The 21,401-nt window shown below is 34.1% G+C and overlaps 1 protein-coding gene across 6 annotated transcripts in view; it reads right to left on the bottom strand.

Annotated features, from left to right (window-relative positions):
• The window catches only part of HLTF (helicase like transcription factor), a 47,277-nt gene that overhangs the window by 9,276 nt on the left and 16,600 nt on the right, over positions 1-21,401 (bottom strand). For 3 of the 6 annotated variants that reach the window (XM_025880830.2, XM_025880837.2, XM_025880845.2), the window contains exons 9-21: positions 18,523-18,598; positions 17,377-17,467; positions 15,776-15,855; positions 15,649-15,690; positions 14,735-14,824; positions 13,923-14,020; positions 9,329-9,472; positions 8,253-8,391; positions 7,018-7,153; positions 5,353-5,532; positions 2,777-2,901; positions 1,914-2,104; positions 44-169 (exon numbers count right to left, since the gene is read on the bottom strand). In XM_025880830.2, the coding sequence (XP_025736615.1) occupies positions 44-169; positions 1,914-2,104; positions 2,777-2,901; positions 5,353-5,532; positions 7,018-7,153; positions 8,253-8,391; positions 9,329-9,472; positions 13,923-14,020; positions 14,735-14,824; positions 15,649-15,690; positions 15,776-15,855; positions 17,377-17,467; positions 18,523-18,598 (1,518 nt within the window). The remainder of the gene's footprint in view (positions 1-43; positions 170-1,913; positions 2,105-2,776; positions 2,902-5,352; positions 5,533-7,017; positions 7,154-8,252; positions 8,392-9,328; positions 9,473-13,922; positions 14,021-14,734; positions 14,825-15,648; positions 15,691-15,775; positions 15,856-17,376; positions 17,468-18,522; positions 18,599-21,401) is intronic. The other 3 variants (XM_025880862.2, XM_025880854.2, XM_025880870.2) reach the window with 3 other exon arrangements.

Below are 21,401 nucleotides of genomic sequence, written 5' to 3'. Positions count from 1 at the left end.
AATGTAAAACAAATACTCAAATATTTGCCCATGTGTATTTTACCTTTGAACTGGATGTCCATTCCACAGTAGACTTTTTCTCAGTATCACACGCCAATTCTTCTGGAGGACATTCTAATAAATTGTCTCCATGTATATCATTTCTGCATAAAGGACATTTAGCATGTGGCTATATAAGAAAGAATAAGATATGAGTGAAGTTTATGAGAAAAAATATAAATTTACCTAAAATTTTTAAAAAGTATGGTAAAATTCTATATCCTTAATAGCTAGCATTTTATTAGACTTATTAGATTCATCCATTTGAGATAAATCTGTACAAGCTGAACTCCAGGCAGATGTAACGTTCTTATGTGTTAAATGGGACTGGGTAAAAAAGGGAGAAGTATGGTATGTGATCTTGACTAACAGCAGGAGTTTGAGGCAAGTATTATAATACAATTTGCCCTTGAACATGGGTCTGAACTACAGAGGTCCACTTATTTGAGGATTTTTTTTTTCAATAAATACAGTACAGTACTATAAATGGATATTCTCTTATGATTTTGGTATTTTCTCTAGCTTACTTTACTGTAAGAATACCACATATAGGGGCGCTGGGCTGGCTTAGTTGGAGGAGCATGCAATTCTCGATCTTGGAGTCATGAGTGTGAGCCCCACGTTGGGTGTAGAGATTACTTAAATAAAAACTTTAAAAAGAATACCATATATATAACAAAAATATGTGTTGTTTATGTTATCAGTAAGGCTTCCGGTCAACAGTAGGTGATTAGTAGTTTAGTTTATAAGTAGTCAAAAGTGATATGGAGATTTTCAACTGCACAGGGGGTCATCAGCACCCCTAGCCCCTGCAACTGTTCAGGGTGAACTGTACTATTTGCAGATAAGTAAAGAAACCATGAATAACAGTATCTTGAACCTAACTACAATATAGCACACTAGGTGGAACTGTCCTTTAGAAGAAAAAAAATTTCCATCTGAATGGCTTATAAAGCTAGTCTAGACCTGTTAAATCCAACAGGCTCATTCAAAGCAATATTTGTTGTGTCCATTTGTACCAAGACATGCTAATAAAATATCTCCTAAATAATTATATACCAAATACCATTACAAAAAAAAAAATTCTGAAACTGAAACAACGTTAAAAGTCAGTATAGTGGGGTTACCTTTAGGGAGAAGGGAGAAGGTAACTGATTGGAAGGGGACACAAAGAGACCAGGGTAGTAGTTACATGATTGTGTTTACTTCATAATTCACTCAACTGTACAATCATGACTTGTGCATTTTTTTCTATATTATACCAATGAAAATGTAAAAAAAAAACAAAACAAAACTCTACCTCAGCTGAAGAACTGCTTAAAGGATTATTCCACTTCAAAAAATTCTACCATACATAGAATCCAGGCTTACCTTATCTAATAGCCAATAATCAAACGTGGCAATTAAGCCCATGAAGTGTGGTGAAGCCAAACTGAGATGTGCTGTATGTGTACAATACCACCAGACTTTGAACACTTAAGTTAAAAAATCATGTAAATTCTCAATTATTTTTATATTTTAGATATACTGAATAAATAAAAATTCATTGACTTCATCTATTTCTACTAGAAAATTTAAAATTACCTTTGTGTCTCACATTTTTTATCTATTAGACAGCAATGATCTCAACAACAGAACTAGGATATTGACTGATCATGCCTCTAAAAGTGTACTGTCTTATGTTTAAAAGGGCCTAATTATAAGAAATATACCACTATGAAACACTGACATACATAACTGACCATAAAACGTGCACTAGTAAATCCAAGGTGCAAAACTCTTTATAGTCTGTTGGACTTGGGTTTCATTACACTCAAGACTGACTAGTGTACCACTCCATCAAACACTGAATCTGTACCTAGCATAAAACTAACCTGCTCATTCTGAATGACTTGGCAAATACAGGGTTTACAAAAGACATGTGCACAATGTGTTATGACAGGAACTGTTAAAGAATCCAAGCAAATTGCACATTCTTCATCAGAACCAGAGCTCAGAATTAACTTCATCTTCCTTATTAACTTCTTTCGTAGTTCTTCAGGTGTATCATTTCCTAGAGAAAAGGCTGAAAAATTAATTTCACAGCAAGATTTGTAATATGACTAGACAAGTTAATATTCTTATATAGGGAAAAGTTTTGCTTGGGTAGTCTTTATTTATGCTTTTTCTATCACAGAAAACAAGCATGATTTAAAATTTAAAGAAAATTCAGGGGGGCCTGGGTGGCTCAGTCCCTGGGCGTCTGCCTTCGGCTCAGGTCATGATCCCAGGGTGCTGGGATCGAGCCCCACATCGGGATCCCTGCTCAGCGGGAAGCCTGCTTCTCCCTCCCTCACTCCCCCTGCTTGTGTTCCCTCTCTTGCTGTGTCTGTCTCTGTCAAATAAATAAATAAAATCTTAAAAATTTATTAATTAAAGAAAATTCAGAAACTAAAATAGTAGCTAACCCACATAATATACCTTACACAAAAGTATCATTACAATCTGCACATACTACCACAGAATAAAAGGCAGATCCAATTTGAAATGACTAAGAGTATCTATCACTGGAAGTCCTAGAAGACATCACTATTATTCCATTTCATTGGTAAGAATTTGTGAGTATATTCCACTTGTTTCCCATTCTAAAAACAATGTCCATTTGACAAATAAGACACTATAGGCCATATGAAAAATTTCCTTCTGATTTAAATATCCCTAACAAATATAACAGTGTAAACAAATCACATCTACTTACCTGAGGGACCATTGGAAGACACTGCGTTTGTAAGAAGGTGAGTATGACAACAAATCTGCCGCAATCTAAGCAAAAGACCCAGGACATCTGCATAGTGCGCAAGGACAGTCCCTTCATTAAAATACCTAGAGGTAAAAAATGCTAACTATTATGAAGGCCTCTAAACAACAATATTATTCCCTATTCTAAAACAGTGGAATAAAAATGGCATTGTTCTTTTCTTCTCTGAAAATCACTTCAAAACTACCTTTAATGAAACCACAAGAGATTTGTAACCATAAAGCAAAATATATGAGAAATTGCTGCCAATTGCAATAGAAGTTAGATAGGAAGATGCTGAGAGATAGTACTACAGATCTTAAACAGACCTGCCAGAACACAATTCTTCAAAATACAAAGCAAGCCCGGAGGGGAAAATCAACATCTTTCATGTGCAAAAACAAAAACAGGGTGCATGGCTGTGGTCTGAACTTGCATGAACAAGTTTTACACCAAGGAAAGAAGGCAAGCTAAATAAGGAAACACAATAGACCTACTGTGTTTTCAGAAGAAAATTATGGGCACAAAATTCCACATTATAAGGAACCCTACAGCTTCCCATCTTTGTTGTGTAAGCACAAATAAAACCTAAAACAACTCAGATATAATCCTGAGTCATAATTAAATAGGGATACTTCCTACCAGTCTAGGACACAGAATGCCCCCTCCCCCCATTCATATTAACCTCCTACAAATAGCTAGGCCAGAAAGAACTCAAGACATTCAAATATAAGTAATAATCAGCAAAGAGCAAGGGAGGAACAAATGGCAGTGAAAGAAAACTCACCAAAAAGTGTTGCCATAGAGCAAATAAAAATTATGAGCAAGGATACTGATCCCACTCCATCATGACATCTTGCTTTTATTATCCAGCCACACTTACGTCTTTGTGTTCAAGCTCACCAAATATTCTTTCAACTCAGGGGCTTTATACTTGCTGTTCCCTCTGCCTGAAATATCTCCTAACTCCACTGTCTTTTAGATCTTTTCCCACATAGAACCTTCTCAGTAAGGTCTTCAGTGAATACCCTATTAAAACAGTTTCAGCATTCCCTATCCCCTTTCTCTGCTTTAATTTTTTTTCCATCAAATTTAATTTTTAAAATTGTTCCCTGCATTAAAATATAAACTCCTTGAGGGTGGAGATTTTTATCTATTTTATTATCCTATATCCCAATATGTGTACACAGGCACATATTAAGGTTGAAAGAATGAATATGAAGGAAATTTCAATCACCACTGCAAGATTTTGAACTAAGAAATCACTTGCTTAGTTAAGAACAATCTTTTTCAATCTCTCTAATTCCTGTTAAACCTGCTCTGTAGTTCAATGAAGTTCTTGAATTTGAAGATTCCCCTATTTTCTCAGCACAGTTCTGCCTTCACTGTCTCCTACTCATTCTGGTCCCATGGGCACTCATGTCAAATATGTTCTCGCTTGGACTAGAATTTCTCACCTTCTACACCAATCCCCGATCCCTTTATTATCGACTTCATTAGTTCCTATTCCCAGATTTCATGTGTTGTTTGGAAAGTTATATTGACTACTACATATATCCAGTACTGCATGAAGCCTATCTACCACACTAAGAACCTCACAACTTTTTAGAATGGCTGTTAATCCTGCTATCTTCCTCAATTTCCCACCACACCTTTCCCTGCAGATACCCTTGTCTCATTTTTCACTGACTGTACTCTTTACCCCCCACTAGGCTTCATTTTCTCCACCAATTTGCTTTATTCTCTTCTCTATCTGTAGTCTCTTCTATGCTCTCTTCTCAAGGCAGTTAACCCAAAGAAAATGCAAAAAATTGACAGAGCAACAACTATGAATCCTATGTACCAGTCTCACTTTCCTCCTTTTGCAAACGTCATGAAAAATGGTCTACGCCTACCTACAGCTGCTACTTCTTTGAAATTCCCTTACTCCTACAATTTGGTACACACGTCAGTATTCTGGTGAGACTATGCTAAGAGTTTAGACCGGTAACTTCTGAATCACCAAATTAAACAGCTTTTCTAAGTCTCTGCATCATGTGACACTACTGACCATTCCCTCTTGCATGATTATGCTTTCATGGGATTCTCCCACAGTTTTCTTTACTTTTTTTTTCCCAAATTCTGTCCTTGACAGAATCTTCTACAGTAATTTCTATTTCCCTATTTCTTAAATATGGACATTCCCACAGTTTTGTTCCTTAAATAGGTTTATTATCTCTCTCTCTATATTTCTCTCAATGTTTTTATCTACTCCCATGAAAAGAGCCAGGAATAGAAGGAAGCAAGGTCTTCTGGCTACCCACTCAGAACTTGCCATTTCATGTAAACTTTTGTTTCCTAACTTAAGGAATAACTTACCTGTAAATTATAATACTATTTCATTTACTTCAACTAATTTGTAAAAATGAATTTAAATAAAGAAGCAAGTTATCTTTTAGTATACTTCAGACTTTCCTAACATTTCTAAGACATACTATTCAGTTAAACAGGAAAGAAAATAAAAATTATTTCCTAAAATGGCTTTCTTTTTTCCATACCTTCCAATAGTAGCTCTGCCTTCATTTTTCACAGACTGATAAATTTTTCTCTCTTCATCTGAAAGTGTAATATGCTGAATAAATACTTTACGTTCTGGTAACTCTAAAACAGGTTTTCCTTTAATTTTGCTTGTCTTTGTTCTTCTTAGGGTAATATTTTTAATAAGGGATTGTAAACGCCTAAGTCAAAACAAAACAAAAAATTACGTAACTTTTTATTTCTATATAAGTTGATTCAACAAGAACAAAAAAGAGTATTTTAATATATTACTATTTTAGAACCAAAGTAAAGGTTTTTTTTTTTTTTAAATCTCTGTTTTGAGTTCTATCCAATCTGATAATCAGACATATATTCTACCAATAGAAAATTATAATAATGCATGCATTGCCCTCAATTCAATACCAGTCACTGTTTAATCTTCTTTCATCCTGTCTTTTTAACTTCTCCCCATTTTTCTTCTATTCACTAACTTTTTCACTTCTCACCTCTGTCAACTACATCATCCAATATTCAACATTCACATTCTTAAGTATCTACACAAAGTAAAAGGCATTATACTAATATCATAAAACTATAAATGTGAGGAAAGATCTTACCTTCAAAAAGATTTCTCAGTAATATGAAAATCAAGGTACAAAAATAAGTAATTTTTACAAAGTAAAGATGCCAAAAAAATTAAAGCATGATGTGACTATTCAGAAGAGGGAGATATGCCTTCTAGGTTGTACAACCTTTACACTCCCTTCTCAATATCAGAAAAAAAGGAGGCACATCAATTCTTTAAGGAAAGAAAGGTTTTTAAGGAAAGGTTTTTCCTGACATTGAAATATAAATACAATTTCTTAAATTAGAATTTACATAGTTGGTTCTGAGAATCAAGCAGACAGTTTTACAAACTAGGTTGGTGGCTTTTGAACCTTTTTCACTGTAACCACAGTGAGAAACACATTTTATTCCATCCAGCAAATGTATGTATCAAATTACATACACATATGATAGAAACCTTTCACAAAACAATACTTACTATGTGTGAAGATATAAATTTCTTTAAATCTACTCTATTTCATTTTCTTTTATAATGCTAGATGCCATCTTTATAAGGATTTCACAACCTAATGGATTCCAAACTCTGAAAAACCACTACTCTAGGCAAAAACCTTAAGCCACATATTAGCCTAGTACCCTGTGAAATGGCTATCACCAAGCTGAATTTCATTTATCTGTCTCCATGAGAAACAACTTTCTTTCTTAAACTCTTGCTGATGCCAGTGTATGTCATACCATTCAAGTATCACTATATAAAGCTACATAAGGTAAGTTGTAAAAATTTAATGCATATTAGATCCTCAGAGCATACAGTTTTTCCTGTCATTGTTTAATCAATTAATGGTGATTTTGAGGGCAATAACACACAAAGACCATAAAGCTCTGCCTTTCCTTTCAGTTTGACTAAAATCAAAGAAAGGGAAGGCTTATGTTTTACTGGTAGTGTCTCCCCAAACTAGAATCACTAGGTTCTGAGAGCCAAAGGCATTAAGCTATAAACGCTCTTGGGAGAAGAAAGACAACAGTTGAAGTTAAAATAGTAATCAAAGTGATAACTGGTTCAAGCTGCTTACAGTTATTTGTTGCTAATTTTAAGCGGTTTTCATGAAATTACTTACCTAAGTCCTCCTTCATCTCCCATTGTGACAGGACGCTGTATTGTTCTATGCCACCATTCTCTATCAAGAAATGGTTTAAGTTTTAAAAAGGAAAGAAGAGACCACAAGTCCTTTAAAGAATTTTGAATCGGAGTACCTAAAAATAACAGAAAACTGTTGTTACTCTATAGTATATCCATTCAGAATATCCATCTGACCCAATCAGAGAAAACAACCATTGAAAATGGGCATTCTGCACCAGGCACACCCACTATCAAGGTATAACTATAATCCATTGTTAAACATATACGCAACTTCAAAATATAGTTTTGCTCTAATTTTAGCTCTCATTTGCCATACTAACAAAGAAAAAGACCACAGGTCCAGTAAATTCAACTTTCTCCTTATCCAAGAACATTTATTTGATTTTAAATCAGCAGTATTAGCAAGAAGGAAAAATGAAACTGAGTTTACATTCTCTTCCCCGTATTCTAGTAGAGGTGTCACAAGTAGCAAACAGGCTTGGCTTCAAGATGAGAAATAGAGAAATGGAGATTCTGATTGGAGAAATAGAGAAATCGAGATTCTGATTGGAGAATTAAAAGTGTCTAATGAATCTCCAAAGTTTAAAAAAAAGTCTAGGGGCGCCTGGGTGGCTCAGTTTTTAAGCATCTGCCCTCGGCTCAGGTCATGATCCCAGGGTCCTGGGATCGAGCACCGCATCGGGCTCCCTGCTCAGTGGGAAGCCTGCTTCTCCCTCTCCCACTGCCCCTGCTTGTATTCCCTCTCTCGCTGTCAAGTAAATAAAATCCTTAAAAAAATAGGGGTGCCTGGGTGGCTAAGTCGTTAAGCGTCTGCCTTCGGCTCGGGTCATGGTCCCGGGGTCCTGGAATCCAGCCCTGCGTCGGGCTCCCTGCTCAGTGGGGGGCCTGCTTCTCCCTCTCCCACTCCCCCAGCTTGTGTTCCCTCACTGTGTCTCTCTCTGTCAAATAAATAAAATCTTTAAAAAAAAAAAATCTCTAAAAAAATAAATTAAAATTAAAATTAAAAAGTCTAGCGGTTGTTCCATAAATCGACTATAATTCAAATGTTGCCACAGCATGGGCAACTGTGAAAAACAACTCAAAATATTAAATGACTTCTATGATTAATCATAGACAAACTTTATATCCGTGTGAAGTTTACAAAGTTACCTCACTAAAACTTAATGATATATATTTGAGAATTAATTTTTTTAAAAAACATAACCTTTTTACCTGTTAACACCCATCTTCTTTCTGCTTCTAAATCAAGTACAGCTTTTGTCTGCTGAGCATTTGGATTTCGGATGGCATGTCCTTCATCCAGGATCACTCTTAGCCACCTTATGCTATGTAATGGACTATCACCTTTAGTCTGAAATAAATGTTTCATGTGAATTAAAAACATAGGAAAGTAAAATAGTACTTCATATAATTTGGTAAATACAACTTGTTATTCTTTAATATCAACACTTACTCTTTGGTAGATACTGCTTTAAGCACTATATACATTAGAGTTATTGAATGCCCAAAAGCTTATGAAGTATTATTATTTACTCATTTTACAGATGAGAAAACTGAAGGACCAAGGCTGGAAGTATGTTGCTCAAAGTACCACAGCTAAGAAATAGCAGAGCTACCATTTAAACCTGGGTAGTCTAGCTCTCTATTGAGACTTTGGTTCAATACACTGAGCTAATTCTGCCTCAGATCAAAACTGTGATGAAAGAAAAATTTTCAGTTGTAAGAATTATTTGAATATAACATAATTAGTTTCTTTTATGTTGAAGCTAATGTTCTTACTGGAAGATCGAAATTTTGACAAGGTATTTTGAAAAACATTTTAACAAATAGAATTACAGGCAAACAAACAACAATTAAACTTCTAAATTAACTGGGAAACTCATGAACTTCAGCTATTAAAAAAAGCTTATTTTTAAGCTGAGATAATTATTAATCAAATCATACTTGATCTGATTTGGAAAATCTGATTTAGAAGATTTGATCAAGAAAATAATATTCTAGAATACTAGAAAAAACAAAATTCACTTATAAACTGCTATATACACTTAGTTACAATTCCAATGTAAAACTGTAGCTTCAAATGTCCTAAATGGAAAATATTCCTAATTGCTGAAGAAAGTTCAACCTTTTTTTTTGCAGAATATTAAAAGACAATTTCATATTTACTTCCTACATATTCTTAAGTATTTAGAAAGAAAGAGTATAAAGTCTGAATTTTAGAACACTTTAGAAACCTGAAGCATAGTTCTTAAATTCAACTTCTGAAGTATGAGTCTCAGCATACTTACTCCATAGTCATGAGTTAAAATGTTGTATGTAGTCAAAACAATATCCTGTTTTGAAAGCAAGGTTGGGTCTCTTATACGATCAGGACCATAATAAACATAAAAATTCAAGTGCACATCTGATTTTATATGTTGTCCAAACTGGTCCTAGAAGAGAATCAGAAATATTTAAAATAATAAACAGATTAGTGTCACGTTTGATAAACTACTGTCCTGTACACAAATCAAACTACTAAAATTACATAAAATCAAATTTCCTGCAATCTAAACTAAAATAATAATGATAACAATACTAATTATTATTTTATGGTCAGGAAAATGGACATATATGAAATAATAATGCATTATATAAATTTTGCTTGGCCCTACCAATGACCAGCCACTTCATTTTTAGGAGGAAAAATAACCAAATTTCTTTAAAACTGTAATTAATTTTTTTAAAATTTAATATTTTAACAGAAAGGATCTTTAATGCTTCCAGTTAGTAAAGTTCGTAATACCAAAATTAAACCTGAAAAGAGCAACCCATATTCTCAAGAATGTAGGCAGAGATTCAAGCATAGTATCCACTTTCATTCATTTATCAAAGACCTACTATTTGCCAGTTCATCAACCAGAAACGTAGTAAAGCTAAAAAGAAAAATAAGACCTGGTCCTAGCCCTCACTGAGGACATGATCTGTTTAAAACACTTGACTTTTTCTCTCAAATCTGAGATTCTGAGCAGGAAAAAAAAAAATCATGGTTAGATTGCGGGGGGGAAAAAAAGGATACCAGAAAAACAAAGCTGAGAATCTATTAGGTGAGAGATGATAAAGCCCTAAAGTATCAAGGTAAGAACAGAATGGGAAGGACAGGTGTAAAAGAAAGATACTAAGAAAAAGGGACTGATGGGACTTGAGGACTAATTAAATATGGGATATGAAAAAAAAAGGAAGAAACAAAGAAGGCTCTGATACTTAAAGTGAGTGCCTAGAAGAACTGTGTGATAAAGATATAAGGAAGTTTAAAAAAAGAAGGGGAAAGTGGGTATAAAAATGAGAAAAGAAATGGAATGCCTGGGTGGCTCAGTCAGTTAAACATTTGACTTCGGCTGGCTCAGGCCATGATCTCAGGGTCCTAGGATCAAGCCCCATATTGGGGGTTTGTGCTCAACTGAGAATCATTCTCTCTCTATCCCTCTCCCTCTGCCCCTCCCCTAGCTCGTGTTCTTGTTCTCTCTAATAAATAAAATCTTAAAATGAGAAAGAAATAGTATTATTATTTTAGACATTTAAAATCCTTGGACACTACAGAATGACTGGAGACATATATTAGGAATATTTATTTTTAAAGATTTATTTGAGAGAGAGGGAATGTACAAGTGAGGGGACAGGCAGAGGCAGGGAAGGGGAGAAGGGGAGGGAGAGAGAGAGAATGAATCCCAAGCAGGCTCTCCGCCAAGCGTGGAGCCCAACGGGGCTCAATCCCAGGACCCGGAGATCATGACCTGATGAAAATCAAGAATTGGACACTCAACAGACTGAGTCACCCAGGCGCCCCTACTTGGAAATACTAAATATTGGTCTGTAATACAATGCAGAGATGGACTTTACAAAGTTATCAGCAGATAGTACATGAAGCTACAGGAATGAGTAAGATTTTCTAAGAACAGGCATAATGAGAAAAGGTTAGGGGCAGAACCTACAGAATGGCAGTATTTAAACAGTGGGCCTGTTTTTATTGGGGTAATTTAAAATATTCCAGCAAAGAAAAAAATAAAGTAAATGTGGCAGACTTTTGAAATTCTTGAATCTTGTTAAGTAAATGCAGATCTCATTAAAAATTTTCCTAATATTTCAAAAAAGATACCATGCCTTGGAGGGGGGAGGAGGCAGACTAAATAGAAGCCATGGGAGAAAAATAGTGGTCAGAAAGTTGGGGAAGCAACAAAATTGGGGGTGGGAGAAGAATAGCAAAATTTCAGGAAGGAATACAAGGCTGATTTTTTAACTCGTAATTTATGTTCATTCCCACTCTTTACAGAAAGTTTTAAAGATGGCTGACAAAATAAAACATAACAAAATGCCATTAAGAAGAAAACTAAAAGTCAGGGCAGAGGAAAAGACAAAGGGAACTCACTGGACATGGCAATAATGGGGTCACTGAAGGCCTTCACAGTTTCTATAGAGGGTGGGAGCAAAAACCAGACTACTATGGGCTGAAGAGAGAATGATACCTGAAATAGTAAAGGCAAAAATACTAAGAGGATAAAACATGAAAGAGTAAAGGTAAAAACACAGAGAATTTTATTAAGAAATTTGGTGGAAAAGGAAAAGAGAAAGAATTCAATATGAGAAAACTGAATCAATGGGCTGCCTTGAAGTGGAAGAGAACAAATTTGTGGCAGGATTAGACCTGAAATAGAAAAAAATTAACTTTCCTAGAGAAAGAACGATAGTACTGAGTTTCTAGTCACTGTGCTTCAGTTGTGTGTGTGTGAATAAAATATGTGTTATTTCATTTTCTCTTGGGAAGATAACTTGTCCAAATAACTAGAATAAGTATGTGGTGGAAGTGGGACTGGTATCTTACACCATTAACTGGACTCTCCCCTATCTGAAGACAAAAAAAGGGTGATAAGGTAGTTCAAGCCTGATCATTAGGGTGCTATGTCATTTACTTGGAGGCTAGGAAGAGAGTAGGTTATTGACTGAAAAATTCTAATTTTTTTAAAAAGATTTTATTTATATATTTATTTGAGAGAGAGTGTGCATGCATGCATGAGCAGGGGGAGGGGCAGAGGGAAAAGCAGACTCCCCGGTTGAGCAGGGAGCCCAACTCGGGGCTCAATCCAGGACTCCAGGATCATAACCTGAGCCCAAGGCAGACGTTAAACCGACTGAGCTACCCAGGCACCCCACAAAATTCTAATTCTTAACCAGGAATCCATATATGCCCAACCATCCCTCATTCCTTTAAAAATCAGTTTTTTCCATAATCACATTAGGCAAGACTTTGCCAAGGTTTCCTTTCTGAAGTTTATATTATCTAAAATTTTGTTTTTCATATATAAAATTATAATGAAATACTGATGACCCATTTTTAAAATATATATCCCCAACCCAAGCTCTTAAAGAATCATAGTTCTACTGTTTATACCCCCATTAATTCTTGTAAACCTCACCCTGAAACTCATTATAGTACCCATGTACTGGCTTTCCCAAAATGCACTACATCTCAAAAGAAAGACAATACTTTTGTTGGAATAAAAAAAAGAGCAAGAAGAACTAACCCTCACTCTGGTCCTAAGAGGAAAAATGACACACTCATCAAAAGGTTTAATTTTTAAAAAAGATATATACTAAAAACTTAGAAAGATAAGAATCAAAGAAGGCAAGAGTACATAAAAGTCAAGAAGAAAGTAAAGCAGCATAGAATTTGACAATTAGAGAATAACTACTAATCTTTTCCAAAACAATTTAGAGAACAAGTAGTAGAAGCCAGATTACAAGTTAAGGAGTTAGTAAGTAAAATCACAAAGTGGAAATTAAACCCCAAAAGGTATGACAGCAAAGGACTTAAAGGTGAGACATAATCAAAAGGAAGTATTTAAAAATGAAAAAGATCCGAGTATGTTTCATGAAAAAGCCAGTAGGAAAAGACTAACCAGGCAAAGAGAAAAATAACAGGTAAAATGCAAAGGTGGAAGAGATGGAATCCTATGTACAGACTGAGGTAATGGTCTTACAAAGACTAGGACCACTTCCACCTCTGAGATTAGAGGAGGAAAGGTCAGGAGAGATGCAATAACCTTGGACGTGGCAAGAACAGAAGTTCACATCCAGTGGTCTTTATGTTCTCAATGCTTCTAATAGAGTAGTTATTTCATTGTAACATGCATCTTGAAGCTCAAACTGGAAAGGAAACATAACCAAGCTGCTCCTTACAAATAATACATCAAGGGGTTCCATTCCAATGTAATGTTTTAGAATAGAAAAGCAATCTGGGAGGGGGGAAAAAAAAAGACAAAATTTTCTGGTGGGTAACCTTAAAAGCAGAGGCACTAGAAATCAGAATGTTGGAGACTATATCCTATCTGTATCATTTATTAGCTGGATGATGTTAAGCAAGTTACTTAATTTCTGTGTGTTTCAATTTGATCACCAGGAAAGTGAGAATAATGGTTGTGAGGACTAAATGAGAAAAATCTATGGAAAGAGCCTAAGGAAAAACTGAGCACATAGGAGCTCACTAAATGCTACAAGTTGTTATATACACAGAAGTTAGTGTAGTTCTTAGAAAAGAGTTTTCAATTAATTTGTAAATATAGCAGTCTTAAATTAGGTATCTTTCCTACCTTGTGGGACAGAAATGGCAGAGAAAGAAGTACAAACCTAATCTTATGATAACAATTATTGATGTTTCTTTCTCTATTATAAATCTTCAAAGAATTACTTCAATTGAGCAAATAAAACCCTAATTCACCTAACAATTATTTTAACTTAAAGTGTTGACCAAGCATTATCTTTCCCAATGATGACTCTAACAAATACTTTTTATCATACAAGACTAAAATACAAACTATGTCACATTTTTAAAAGGCTGTGAAGACTTACAATCCAGTTGCTTAACACCGAAAGTGGGCAGATGATCAGTGTTGTTCTTGGTCTCTCTTCAACATCAGTTTTCTTTGAACCCTCTACTGCAGATGCTCCTGAAAGAGTGAATCAGTTGAAACAGTCTTTAGTTTTCTTCTCATATATATGAAGTTAATAAAGAGATGACAATATGTGCCTTTATGAAAAGAGAAAATAGGAAGAATTTAAATGAAGTAGATAGACTGTTATTTCCAGCCATGATGAAGTAACAGAAACTAGAGTTTACCTTGTCACTTTGTTATTTTTTACCTTGTCACTTAAATCCACACAGTGATTACTTATGGGAGGAGGGAGAGAACTGTGACTGAGAGGGGACACAGAGAAAAAGTCTGGAATATCTCCTGATATGTATTTAAGTTATTCATAGTTACTCATTAAGATAATATTTGTTTTATGCAGTTTTTGGAATCTGTACTATAGCTAATATGGTAACCAGACTCCAAGATATCCACTTTCTGACAGTCACAACGTCATAGTCTCCTCCCACACTCTACTAGGGTAACAAATAGGATATAGCAAAAGTGGTGGTGTATCACCTCTGAGATTAAGTTATAAAAGATGCAGTGTCTGTCCTGGGTGCTCTCTCCCTCTCTCTCTGATCACTCCCTTTGGAGGAAGCCAGTTGCCATGTTGCAAAATATGGGATAAATGGGATTATCTTTTTCTTTTCTCTACTTTCTAAACTTCTTGTACCATGTTTTCATAACTTTTGTCATTAAAAATTTTTTACACTGAGAAACAAAAGCTAAAAAACCATGAGATTTACTGACCCTTTTTCAACATTCTCCTTTTTGTTGTAGGGGTAGATGAAATAAGTGCACATGCAAACTCTGCATCTTCTTTAACCTTAGAAGACCCTGCTAAAATAAAACCACAGAATCATTAAGATATCTGAAAACTAATTCTCTCCTATGCTTAGGTACAGGTACCTCCTGAGAATAGGAAATAAAAACAACACTTCCATACTACAAATCTTGAGTGTATATTATTCAATAAAAACAAAATATCTGGTGACCAAAATTGCCTGACACTAAGCATATCATTCCAGCTCAAAGAAGGAATGTAGTCACTTGTCATAAAGTGTTACTTCTCTTGAGGAAGAGATGTGAAAGTAGGAGCAGCCACAGGCAAAGTGATTCAGAGAGTAATGTCAAGGAGACAGGTGTTTGACTCGTAATGATGAGGCTGCCAAATTTTCCTATCAGTTGGTGGTAATGAGTAATTTTCCAAATGCAATACAATTTCTCAGCTAATTAGGAATACAGTACCATCCAGTTTACAAAAAAAGAAAATAGTTAGGTTTTAAAGATAAGGAAAAAGTAAAGATACTCACTGGTTACTTTTACATCTGTATGACAATGCGAACAGTAATATTACCAAGAAGGTGCTCCCACACAACTTTTGTAATTGTAATTTGTACATATAAGATTTTATTGGAGTTCTTTTATAAGTAGTAAAAATTACTTTGTTTAAAGTTAGTTTAAATATTTCTTAGATTTTAATTTGAAACTAATCTTTCAATTTGTCTCATTCATTTACCACCCTTAATTAGCTCCAAATGTAAACGGCAGTCAAGTGTTAGACCTATTACTAAAGAATCCAAGCTAAAGAGATATAAACCTATGGAGTTTTACTTTAATAATCCTTAAGTGTAGATTATGTATACTGAGATTTATATACACACCTTTTACTCTTTTAGTCTCAGACTGTGCATTTTTCAGTTTGCCTACAACAAAACCAAATACAAAAATGGTCACACTGGGAAATTAGAATATAAGACACATTATCAAATCAAGTCCATTTCATATTACCTTTCATTTTCTGTGGCAATTCACTTGCTTCATTTTCCTCTGAATCACTGCTTTCATTGTACTGGACTGCAGTTTTCCTTCTAAAATATACACAAATTTTTAATCAAACCAAAACAAAATGGGATATGAAAACACAGGTTTAATACATGCATTACAAATGCTTCTGTGTTGCCTGGTCTTTGAAAAAATTTCAAGGAAAATTTAACAAGTGAAAGTAAAATTTGCTAAAAGCATTTTGCTTTCCTATGCAGATGCATTTACTATACAAAATACAGTACCACCATTATTAAATTTGAAAAGGTCAACCATCCTAAAATAATCATTTTAAATCTGAGCTTAGTATCTGGCAATTCAAACAAAACACCTATATAAAACTAGAACTAAAAAGAAATAACTCTTATCAAAAATACTTCTAATATAATGAAATGAGCAGCTAAGATGCAAAAATATAATTCTCTCACAATGAAAAATTTTGTGTAGAAACAGTACATTACAGTGGTTAAGCACCTAAAAATAATGGACTTTGGAGTTGGACCACCTAGATTCAAATTTCTATTCCCCTAATTATTTGCTATGTGACTTTAGGGAAGTCACTTAATATTCTTCTATGCCTCAGTTTCCTCATTTGGAAAACAGGAATAAAAATACAATTCACTTCCTAAGATGTGTTACTACATGCAATGCCCCTAAAATAGTGCCTGCTGCACAGTAAACATACACATATTAACTATCATATGTGTGTTAGTTATTAGTTTTCCCCTCACATCCTCCTTTCTATTTCCATGTCCTTTAATCTTATCTGGTCAACCTAACAGTGTTGTTCTTACGCTCATGGTCAGTTAGGGGGTTGTAAGATTTGAGATCTAGATGAGAAACAGGAGTCCTGGTTTTGTGCTCAGTTTAGATAGGTATTAATGATAGACAACAATTAACAAAGCCCCAGTTTTGAGATCTTTACTGAACTAGCTAGTAGAGACTCAGATTTGTGATCACACCTGCAGATATTATGGTAGACAATACAACAAAAAGTCAAGTATTTTGACCTACTTCTGAGGGCAAATGAAATTTATGAAGTTAACAGATTCAAGTTAAATTAGAGGAGCATTATGTATTTTATTCAAATTCTCCCTCTAGTCTACGTTAATATAATACTCTCTAAAATAACTTCATCATGTCTTATTTCTAAAGGTGAAATGACAAAGAACTGAGATGAGCAAAGAGTGCTTCTATCAAATCATCTAATAGTTGTCACTTTTCATCTCCTCAAAATATAAAGAAAACTTCTAAAGTCAACAAAAACAAAAAACTTGGGAGCTAGATCTTATTTCCTATGTGAAAGAAATAGAAAAAAAGTGGTAAAAAAGATAGGTGATTATTAAGAACTACCAATTCACTTTTATAGATTAGTATTACATTTCTTCACCTATAAATTAAGAACACCTACCTGCCTAAGTCAGTGATTTTGGAAGTTTCAAGTAACAGAATGAATTTGAAAGAACTATATAACTGAGATAAATGGTCATATCTCTCTCCTACATATAAGAAAATGGAGAAAGAGTTTAAACAAACATCACATACAATCAAACCATAACAGAGTTTACCTTTTGGGGCGAGAGCTAGACAATTCTGACTTGGGATATTTATTCTTTCCCTTGACATCTGAAATACTGGGTTCTCCACTACATCTAGATCCTTTCATTTCAAAGAAAAGGACAAATATATTAGTAAATTGTCTTGACTAACAGTATCATTCTTAAAACTTTGGTTTTCCACATCAATAGTTCAACTTTTTTTTATAATATCTTCATTCTTGTTTTTTCTATCAGCCAGCTCGTCTCTCTACCCACCCGCCACAAAGGTCTATACCATACTGGATCCTTTGCCTAGATTCTTAACTCCTTTGACTCCCACATGATCTACTTCACTTCACAAAGAAAATCGAATGCTATCTTCTATAAACTCCTAATTTTCCTACCTTTTATTCCCTCAATTATCTATATTTTCCATCAACCTTACTTCCTTTTCTTCTAATGCTAATTCACTTATCTATTCTCTTGATCTCACTGCCCCCACAGAGGCCTACAAATTCTCTCCATGGTACCCAAAAGCTCTTCCTAACCATGGATTTCTTTCTTAATGCTCCCCTGCCTTCATCTCCAACTATTTTTCTATTTCTATTTCAAACTTAGCAAAATACATAATAGCACACAACTATTATTTCCAATTCTTCACCTACTATTCTTATCTTAAAATATTTTCAGTTTTGCTCTGCTCTAACCAGTCTTCAAAAATTAATTTTGTGAAGGTCATTAACTGCTAAACCAACTATGTAACTGCTAAATCCAGAGATCTCTTCATTTTTCCTCTAACTTCAGAATCTGGCTCTAACCTATCTTTCTACCCTCATCTGCTATTGTCCATGCACATTACATTGTAATTACCATAAACTACTCTGAGGTCTCAGAACAAAATATGCTTTATGTTGCTATTGTTTTGTTTTTACTGCCCTTTCATGTAACTTTTTCTTAACCAAAAATGTTCTTCCCCAGCTTCTCTGACTGGTGTACAAACACCCAATTCCATCATGACCTCCTTGATGAAATTTTTCCTGATTACCAGTTCTCATGAGATTCTTAGAAAAAGAGATCTTAAAATTTTTACATGTTACAAAGCCAGAGCTCGAATTACGTCATCAAACTGGAAAAATTTAAATTAAATATGGGGTCATGTTCAAAAGTAAACTTTACCTTTGATTAGTCCATCTGCCTTTTCACTGGTATTGTTTCCTCCAAGTTTCATAGATTGATCGTTAACATTACACTCCTGGATGAAAAGGCATATTTCTTACATAGCACTGCTGTCAGTTTTAAATAAACTTAAAATGCATCCTTTACATTGCTTTACTTTACATAATAAAGATTACTTAGATTGGTACTCCATTCTGGAGCAATGGGGGGAGGTGCATTAAGTGAAGAGGAAAAATAAATAGATTAAAAATTTTTTTTCACAGGTATCTCAAAAGAGAAAACTAATCAAAAAAAAAAGGAGAAAACTAATCAGTCTTTATCTGTTCAAAAGGAATACAAATGGCAAAACTCAATTATAAATGGCATACAATTAGTGTAAGAAACACTGAACATGAAATGGAAATTTACTTTAGAATTAAAAGGAATTCTCAAACTATAAGCTTCTAACCAAGAGTCCCTACTCAGTAAATAACTTATCTTTAATGAGGCTGCCATTGCCATCCTTGTTCTCCGGAATTCCCAGGATGGGCAGCTCCAATAGTACAGGGTCCAGAGTACCTCCTATCATACTCTATTAGGGATTTTCTTGCCAACGCTGACTTTTTCTTTTTCCCTTCACATATATCCCTTTGTTTCAAAATGTATCTCTCTCTCTCTCTCTCTCTCTCTCTCCACACACACACACACACACACACACACACAAATAATACACACATGAATAACAAAACTTCTGTAAAAGTAAAAATTACACTTCTTCGTAAAAAACTTTTACATGAGTCTAATAGGGCAGGGTTCCTCTAATCTTTAATTCTTAACTTCATTCTGTAGGTACGAATAACAAATGCCAATTAGGCTGAATTTAATTCTTCCCATTTAAAAAAAAAAGGTGATTTAGTCATATCAAGTAGAGATTAGGACGGGGGGCAGGAGTACAAAGTAATTTTTGCTGAGATTGGGATAAGAAAGGATAATTTGATTTTAGTATTAAAAACGTACAATTTGAAACATCTTACAAAATCCCACCAGTTAAGTTTTACTAAAAATGTAGGTGAAAAGATCCATCCTACCTTTTATTCCCTCAATTATCTATATTTTCCATCAACCTTACTTCCTTTTCTTCTAATGCTAATTCACTTAGAAGTGAATACCTAATACCTCATTAGGTATGAGTTTAACTAAGCTGAAAAATTTAAATGTAACATATCTAGAAATATGTAACTAGGAGTTATTTTAGGTAATTTTTTATTTGTATTTTCAGAGCTCAGTATATTTTATTTTAATCAATGTCAAATATTTACATTATTTAAGACTGCACAGCCATTATAAAATTATTAAATACAATGCAGTCCAAAGTTGACATTTTTATTATAGCAGTATTACACCTTTCTTTTTTAAAAGCCAGACAAATGATTTTATTTTTTTCTCCAAGTTTTCATTTAAACTCTAGTTAGTTAACAGTTTAATACGTAGTTTCAGGTGTAGAATTTAAGTGATTCATCACTTATATCGAATACCCGGAAGAAACTGATATTAAAAATGCTTTCCATCAAATGTTCTACCTTAGCCTTCTTCAATAATTAGTACAACCATTTATATTAAACAACATGCAAAAAAGAACCTAATAGTTTTATCCACAAATAAAGGATGTCCATTACATTACTTTTTTATATGAAATGATTTTGCTCAGCAAGTTTTTTCTTCAGAGTTCAAAATTAAAAACCTTCTACAAAGTCCAACCTATCAAGTCATATTACACTCCAATCTAATGGAACTTAAATTAATGACATTTCACTCTGTAAGCTTGGAATATCTAAATCTATTTAAAACTGTGTAATATTTTTGTTGCCATAAATTCTTAGCTAGAAATCACATTTTCAGCCTCAATTTCAATGAATGTGACAAACCAGATATACTAACACCTTCCTGCTACCTAACACCTTAAATGCATGGCTGATTTTCGGGGGGCAGGGTGCGGGGAAAGGCCTTCCTGATAACAGATAATTTTTTAAGCTGATAATTGCTACTGAAGCTGTAAGCAGTCTTAGGTGGTGGTGTTCTGTTTTAATAACAAAATGTAGGAAGCACAGGATGTAAAGTATCAAACTACTCATGGTAAGGAACTGAATCTCAGATATTTGACAACAGAGTTAAACTCCCAACAAAAGTACAAAGGAGGAAATGCAACCAAGGTGCAGAAATTAATAAAACAGACTCTTAATAAGCAGTGGCAGGAAACTGATACGGAGCCTCTTTGAAAACTAAAAAAATTAGAACAGCAGTACAGAAAGTCCAAAAAAGAGGTATAGAAATATTATACCTTTTGCTCAGTTATTCCCTAATTTAAGTTCTTTGAATTTCAAGCTGAAAATGGAAAATAACTGTTTCATTCTAATAACATTTTTCCCATAAAACTATTTTTTTAATTCTTAGAAATGGGAGTATATGTCTATATGCCATATGTAAAAATATGTATAAATTAAGTATCAAGAAAGTCATCCATGTTATCATCACTAGGACATAATTATCACTATGTATGACTACATTCAGACTCAGACATACATAAATATGCCTTTCCAAAATGAGACTCAATTCTATTCAAAATGTGTCCCTGGCCTTTTTTTTAACTAAAAAAATCATCATAAAAGTGTTCTTCAAAAACAGGATTTTATAGTTAAAAAATATTAAATTTTAAGGCTACATAATTACATAACTGTTACCTTACTGAGAGGAGTTTCTTTTCTGCCTTTAAATAATGCATAGGGGGAAAAGTTTGTACTTTTATCTCTGGAAAAAAATGGATTTCTGATGACTCCCTTCCTTCCATTATTTTTTTTAAACAAATTTATTTTTTTAAGTAGGCTCCACACACCCAGTGTGGA

This window comes from Callorhinus ursinus, unplaced genomic scaffold (assembly GCF_003265705.2).
Source record: "Callorhinus ursinus isolate GAN/ISIS: 27379988/994484 unplaced genomic scaffold, GSC_fseal_2.0 scaffold1, whole genome shotgun sequence".
Taxonomy (NCBI): Eukaryota; Metazoa; Chordata; class Mammalia; order Carnivora; family Otariidae; genus Callorhinus; species Callorhinus ursinus.
The sequence above is the reverse complement of the archived record's forward strand: the minus strand, read 5'-3'. Positions and strand labels throughout refer to the sequence as shown.